The sequence below is a fragment of the Fusarium subglutinans genome (genome assembly GCF_013396075.1).
Source record: "Fusarium subglutinans strain NRRL 66333 chromosome Unknown NRRL66333_c0000265, whole genome shotgun sequence".
Taxonomy (NCBI): domain Eukaryota; kingdom Fungi; phylum Ascomycota; class Sordariomycetes; order Hypocreales; family Nectriaceae; genus Fusarium; species Fusarium subglutinans.
Genome location: NW_023502328.1, coordinates 51,390 through 59,097, shown reverse-complemented (window position 1 = coordinate 59,097; position 7,708 = coordinate 51,390). Strand labels below are relative to the sequence as shown.

Genomic DNA, 7,708 nt, shown 5'->3' with positions numbered 1-7,708 from the left:
ATAAGTTAAGAAATAATATAAATAATTAATACTTAAGGTTTTATATTTATATTATTACTATCTTACACTCTTAGCTTATTACTATTCCAGGCTACCTAGGTATAAGTAAAAATTCCCATTAACATCTTAATAAACAGGAAAAGGGATTACTGTTCTAGATATCCACCTGTAGCTTATATACTATCTCCTTCAAGGTCCTTACCATTGTAGTTAGAGGTAATATCACACGCTTATCGCATGCGTTGAATGGCTGGAACGCAGACAAGCCGTGTACCTGCATCGTAGCAACCTGAAGATCACGAAGAAGTTGATCAACCACATCCTGGGTGGGATACAGCGGGCCACCAGGCTGAGGTCCTGGGTTGCCGAGGTTGGGATAGTGCTTCTGTAAGTAGTCCAGAGTCTACTGAACCTTTCCAATACTTTCCAATATCACCACAAAGACTTCGTCTCCTAGCCAGTAACCCATCATTGCAGAAAATGGTTGTTCTAATGAGTGAGTCAGTATTGGTGATGTTGTGTCTGGGAAATGAATCTAAGAAGATCTCAGCCTGAATCTATACTACCACTGCTCCTGTAACATAGTATTTCATTCATAATTGTTCACTGTTTAGACTAGAGTCTGCATTTCTCTGCTCTGTTCTGTTCCAGACCTTTGTAATTAATACTTGTGGACTACTCAGTAAGTTATATTCTTAGTTCGTGCAAATGCTCACTGTTTCCGGATAACAAAGACACAAGTTATATAATCATGTACCTATGAAAGCGCAACATAATTCATGTGATTGGAGAACTGCCACCCTTACCATCATTCTATTCTGTCCACCCCTGCGTTGTTCAGTGATCAATAAGAGAAACTCCCATTGCCAAGAACACACATGCTCAAACAATCGTCTTCCAAAGATAAATGACACTATGAAGCTTGTTCCGGCTCTCCTCTTACTTCCCTCATATAGTGTTCTTGCTCTTCGGGGTGTTCATCAAGGATCGAATCCTCAGCTTGTTCACCTTACCTTCCATGGTGATTTGGCTTCTTACTCTATGGCTTTCCCTGCTGATGGCAGTACTCGCAAGACTGGTAGGCGTTTCTGTTAGCACATCCTTTCCGACCGCTTACCCTATGTGCACTCTTCATATCATAATCTCAATGTCGATGTCATCGACAACTCAGACTACAATGCTCTTGAACAGTGTTGCTTCGCCATCGAAGGCCAAGCGAAGTTGATCCCCAAAGTCAGCCCGAAGGATGGCTCCCAGCACATCCTCGTCAACCCCTCTCGAGTGATCACTGCTGTCAATTGCACCGGCAGTTGTGTTCCTACGTACGGTAAGTACACCAGATCTAAATCCCGTGATCCGGCATATCTGACGAGGATCAATGGTAGGCGAGTGCTATGGTACACGCGGGCAGCCTGTAGGACCTTGTTGCAACGGCATGTGCATGGCCAATCGTTGTCGACCGTGGAACTCTACTCTGTCCTAGGCAATTAGCCAACTGGAGATATATATGGCGAGAGTTCTTCGTGGAAAACGGTTATCATCCGATGAGTAACGAGTGTCGTTTTGGTCATTCTTCTGTTGAAACCTTTGAGTTGGTACGTCAGTTATGGACTATCTTTAACGCACGTGGAATCTAAATTGGCCAGACTGAGAAAGATAGTGTAACATAGCTTCGCTGTCACCGACCTCTTCGTATCACGTCAAGCATCAGACCCTAAGTTGCGGACACGATTGAAGCACAAAGTAAATTTCAAGTCTTTAAATCCAGAAAGGTATCTCGTAAATATCGTACAGTTGTCATAATCGTTCTATCATCAACTCCATAGCAATGCACCGGTCCAGTGACTGTCCAAGCTCTCTGGAAAGCCTAGCCTCCGCAATGCGTGAGCATGTTTTTGTAAGGTAATTTGCAATCTTTGTGGAAATGAGTATTAGGTACAATGAAAAAGAGGAATGAAGTGCCGCCAGCCGTTATCGTCTCCGACTAGAGCCGTGGTGCTCAGGAACCCTTGTGGTTTGAGCTGAGGCAAGGTCAATGCCCTCTCTCATCAGTTTCTGTCTGGTACTGTTGGGATGCTTCTGGCCCATGAAGCCGTCCACCAAGGCCGCACCAAGAGCAGCTGTTGCAACTTTGGCGCCCTTGGGGCCGAGCCAGGGACCAGAATCACGACCAGACTTCATCGCAGCCTGAGCACCAGCTGTGAAAGCAGTACGGGCACCAGCCTGGACCATGGGATTCTGCCACCATGCATTTCGTGGCTTAGTGGTAGCGGGCATGGAGCTGCGACGTCCGGTAGGAGCGCCGCCGCGGTTCTTCTGTGTGGTTGGAGGCCGACCTCGATTTGGAGATCGAGCAGGATCTCGCCCACGGCGGTCTCGTGTTTGAGACCGTGGGCGTCGTCGACTGGCAGCAGCAGCAGCAGCACCCGCTCCCGCTCCCGCTCCGGCAGCTCCAAGTTTGGCACCGTAATGATCATCTTCCGAGTCAGAGTCGGAGTCTGGATGTCTTGACTTTCGGCCCCGTCCTTGCGACGTAGACCGAGGGGGCGGTGGCACTGATCTTCCATGGCGCCGAGGCGATTCCGGATCAGTATCGCGATGCTTGGACCTTCGCTGGTCTCGAGGATCATCGGGGTAAGCGCGTGAAGTTGGTTCTCGGGCATATGCATCACGATCGTAGGGATGCACTGGTGGAGCATCGCGTTCGAATCGAGGGTCTCTGTCAGGGCGTGCGTCCCGCTTTCCACGGATTGGTAACTCCCGTTCCCGATCCCGATCCCGCCCTGAGCGAGGCTCGCGTGAAGACTGGCGAAATTCTCGCTCGGGGTAGTGAGAATCGCGATCGGGGCGAGCTGAGCGAGCCTTTCGGCGAGGTGAATCTGGCGGAGGTCCGAAGGGTGGGGGACTGATGTCTCGGCTTCGTCGATCAGGCCCGGCACTCCGTCCGCGGCGCTCCGGCTCGTATCTACGGCGGGGACGGCCTTCGGCTCTCCGATCATCCTCTATCATAGGATCATCAGGGAACCCTGGCCTGCCAGGACTCGGAGGGCGGCGACTCCTTTGTGACTTGTAGCGGCGGGGAGGTGACGCATCTGTCGCCGGCTCTCTTCTGACTTTGCGGGGAGGATGGGCATTTCGGTCGTCGTAAGGGTCATACGACCTCCCGGGATCTGGCGCTACGTAGTCATCGTCATATCCGTATGGGCGCGCTTGTTGTCTGGACGGGCGGTAGTAGGCCATATGTGTAGCAGTGGTACTTGTGTTGAGATCTGTGAGAGCGGAAGATGGAGGCTCTATCCGAAGATCTGTTTGTGTGTCTGAGAGGTGAAAGGGCTGATAGGTTGACGTTGTTGTAAGAGAACAAAGGTTTATGTAACGTAGGTAGGTAGTCAAGAACTTGTGAGTTGCCTAGATGTGCATTTCGATAGTGGAGGGGTAGAATGTTGGGGATAAATCCTTCTTTATGTAAAGAGGTGCCTGCATAAAACACGTAATGAAACAGGTGACAAGCAGTAAGAGGAGGGAGTAAAGGAGAACTCCGTATTCAGGGATCATCAAATAAAGTAGGTCACAACTTGGGTCATGGCGCGGCTTGAATCTGAACCGGAAGTGAGACTGTCAGTGAGTGAGTGACCTTGGCGCGAGGATCAAAGGGCTGAGTCCCTAAGAGGAGGGAGGGGGCGCTAACTAGATCTTCTCTTCCGTCATTGAAGAGGATGCATTAATTTTCGCACATATAATCAACATGTAGCGTTATAATTCGCTGATGTGATGCATAAAACCAAGGCCCGAAATATGGCGTCGAGGTGCATTACCCGGAGAAGAATACCAGCCATCCAGCTCGTAGCTTGACAAGCTTTCGTGGGGAACTCGGCGTGGGTTCCATTGAAGACCCTACATGTTCGACGTCATAAGATCCAACTGCTCAGCTGATTGACGTCACTACTCCAAGGGTCTAGTCTCTCTTTAACCCACGGAAAATGACGGACAAATGATTGGAAAGATGGCGAGCGATTTCTGGTCGACTCCTATCAATCCGCGCATCTAATAGGCACAGAATATCAACCGAAACCCTCTTTTGAGAGGGAGTTGCTAATGTCTCATGAGGCCATCGGTGCGCTGCCTCTCATGACCCCAGCTTCATACGGAGGATGGCCGGACTCTCACCGGCAATCAACCCGCCTTGCGCGACCCTTGGACGAATGTCAGATTGAAACGTGTGCTTCATCCTTCAACGGGAGTCGTAGCAATTGTTGGCCACCGCCTTTCATGCCATCATGACGCTGCTGAGCTTCTCTTCGGCCTCCGAGTCCGTGATATATCTATTGAACCAGACAGTAACATCGATGCTGCTACATCATCAAGTACAATAGTGGCTATAAGAGATCGTGTATCATATGACGCTCCCACACGACGATGACAGTCATAGACACATGTTTAGTCGTAGTGATATTGAGAGACATTGAGAGATCCCATCGCAGACAAGCAGGCACACTGCGAGATTAGGGATTCAGCTCAGATTCCAGACCAGATAGCTCCCGCTTGTCAGAACCAAAATGGCCGCTGTTTGATGGACTGGGGTTGCATGTGTTGTATCGGAAGTTTATCACGGGATCTCATCGGCAATGCCAATCCAGCTGATCCCACTTAGTTAAACTTTCAGTTTGACGCAGAACCAGGGTTCATCCATGCTGTACGGCAATATGCTGGGGGTTTGATGCAGGCAAAAAGCAAGCTGATTGCGTGTATAACTGTGTTACCTGGTTCTCGTCGGTGTCGTATCGTTAGGCGCCTTGTCCAACGCAGTGGCAACCAGCCATTGACCCTTGAAGACGACGGGCTCGGGACTTACAATTTCCGCTCGCAAATGATGGCGGTGAGAGTCGTCGGTCAAATTCATCGTCATACACAAATATGAGATCAACAGAGTTGTGGTTCGAACAAACCTGTATGAAGCTCGGGAGATCGAGAATAGTCATCTGGGGCAGAACAAGGTTGACCAGATCGGGATAAGGACGAGAGGAATGGAGGGTGGGGAACGGAAACCTGCAGACCAAGAATCCATCCTGACCTGGGGAAATGGCGGGAAGAGGTTGAATTGAAGTGCCGGGGACCGGCAGTCACTGAAACTGAGCCATGAGGTCCAGCGCTTTGAGGCCAGAGTTCATGCTGTGCAACTCAGAACGTTCAAAGAACTCCATGTTGAGCCAAAGATGCACGTTTTGTGCTGGGTCTTTTATGAGGCCTGAGTAACTCTAAAAAGACGGCGTTATTTGGGTCAATATCTCTTTGTTGCCTGTCTCATGAACACGTAGCATCGCTCATTTTTCAGCTCGACTGCTGTTGCACGAAGCAAGGGCAAAGTAACGTTATGAGAATAGAGGCACGAGAACACTAGGATAAGTCCGAGGTGCAGTGACTGAGACACCCTGGACGATATCAACAGTCATTTCAATTCAGCTGTGATTGTTTTGGGAGCTTGTGCCTTTACGGCGATCTATTGATGCATTGCATCGTGATTAGCACCATCACCATGACAGTCGCGATAGCATAGCAATCATACAGCGATTCAATTGAGTTTCGGTGAACGGCGCCAACACAGATCGCACACCTCCGGCCCGCCTCTACCGGAACAACTCTCGGCCCCTGGATAGCTCAATTCAAGATCATCAATCTCCAGGCGTTTCGTTCACTAAAAGCTGTTAGCAGGCGAAACTGGGATAGGTGATAAAGCTCGGAGGACGGCGCTTTTCTGGGGCTCTTGGCCCGTTATCTTTTGCGCTTATCACACTTGACATGCCTCAAGGGTCTTTCTTTATCGACGAGTGAGCACAGGCCAATGTTCAATTAGTGAGCTACTTACCCGCACGGTGTATCAGAGTTTCAGCACTAGCCCAGCACGCGACAGTACATCCAAGCTGGGAAAGGTCATCAGCCACAAGCTGAATCGACCGCCCGTTCCGTTAAAAACGGTAAGAGGCTTCTCCAACTTGCTAACAGCGACCGCAAAAGTTCACATCTTGAAGGGAAGCAGTCGCGACAATTCAAGAAGCAACACCAGAACGCCAATATTATAATTCTAAGGCGCAATAGAAGAACACAGCATTGCACCCAGTTTCTAGAAAAAAAGGTGCTTACCGCCCTGTCCTAAAGATGTTCAGCTCCCTCCATCCACATTAACCTCGAACCATTGAAATTGCCATGCTAGCTGTCTCAGCTCGTCCGTGTTGCCATGTGTAACAGACGCAGCAATGCAGATAAGCACAAGATCGATGCTACCTCCTTACACCATTCAAATTGGAACTCCCGACATTGTGATTGTGACTGTGACTGTGCATTGTGTCTTCTGTAAGCTGTGCTCAGCTTTCGAGTCATTTCCATCCTCGTCGCACGAAACAAAGCCCCGCGCGAACTACAGTTGCTGGAGCCGCTTGATCATCATCATTATCATCAAAACAGCGGATGTATGCAGTTGAATACGTTTGAGCTACAACATGGCACCACATGGTCCAAGCCACAACGCGCCCAGGATTCGCTCGCACAGTCCGCTCCACCTCTTTTCGAGGCCCACTAGTGACTTTCAGTGACTCCATACCGTTAGAACGGAGGAGATCAAAGAGCTAAGAGCAAATTCGAGTCTTCTGGATGGGCAGCTCGTCTCTGGGTGGCGTTGTACCCGCGCCGCCGCTGTCGCTATCGAACTCCACCTTACCCGCGCAATGGCTTGCATGCTCTTTTGCAGTTCCTGGGTATCCGTAGCTGTTTCTGACACTGCTCGTTGGCTGCTGGGCCAAGCGGCGGCGACGTTTTGGGTAAGGGTTTAATCGGACGGAAATTCAACAATGGGCAACAAAAAAATTTGAAAGGACGAAAAAACCGGGGTCAAAGGCTCAAAATCGACTGAGATGAATGTAGTGCCTCGGCCGATTCGTTCTTGCCATTCAATTTTTTGCGGAGCATCTTGAGGAAGGAGCTGCCCATTCACTGGAGACTGGGCAACCGTTACTATCACGAATTTGCCATCTGCAAATTTGCTCTCTTCTCTTTTTCCTTCGCGCAACATCGCGAATCACTTCTTGCCTTGGCTGCAACGCTTTGCTTACCTCTCAAGGGTTAGTTGAGCTGTATGTACCACTAATATCTCTCTGCCGTCTTCTTCTTCGCCGTCGTCTCTCCAGGGTCTCTCGCGCAAACTCTCGGGCTTTCACCAGCTGCAAGTCAAGTTCAACGTTGGCTCCGAGGGCATGAAAGAAACATATAGTAGAACTGCTCCGAGCTTTATTTGATCAACCTTGCTAGGGCTTATATCTTTGCTCTGGCTCGAGTATTTCTTTGGACCTCCCATCGGGCCCTTGATATCGGGACGCTATTCTCTTCCCCGATACGGCACCTTCGTCCGTCGGCGCATTACACCCTCTATTACTCGACAGATTGCGATCGGGACTCTATACGTTTCCGTCACATCTTTGGCTACTATTTCAGCCGTCAATTGCATTTACAAGTATATACACCGCGTCCGAATTGCATTGCATTGCATTGCATTGCATTACATTGCTGGCTTGCCTTGCACTACGTACTAGGTATACCAGCCGACGCCTCTTTTGTACTTCCATCGGTAAGCCTCTTGTCCGTTGCCTTCCCTGGGTCTTTTGGCGCCCTTGCGCATCAATGTACAACCTCTTCTATGTATAGTTTTAGACATCGCGCC

General features: G+C 49.6%; 1 protein-coding gene across 1 annotated transcript; it reads right to left on the bottom strand.

Moving 5' to 3' along the window:
* Positions 1–1,971: 1,971 nt before the first annotated feature.
* Positions 1,972–3,240, bottom strand: FSUBG_12386 (uncharacterized protein; the record flags this gene model as incomplete). The annotated part of the gene is made up of 1 exon (XM_036677168.1): positions 1,972–3,240. One exon carries the CDS (start codon positions 3,238–3,240, stop codon positions 1,972–1,974), a length of 1,269 nt encoding a protein of 422 aa, XP_036532157.1.
* Positions 3,241–7,708: the final 4,468 nt, after the last annotated feature.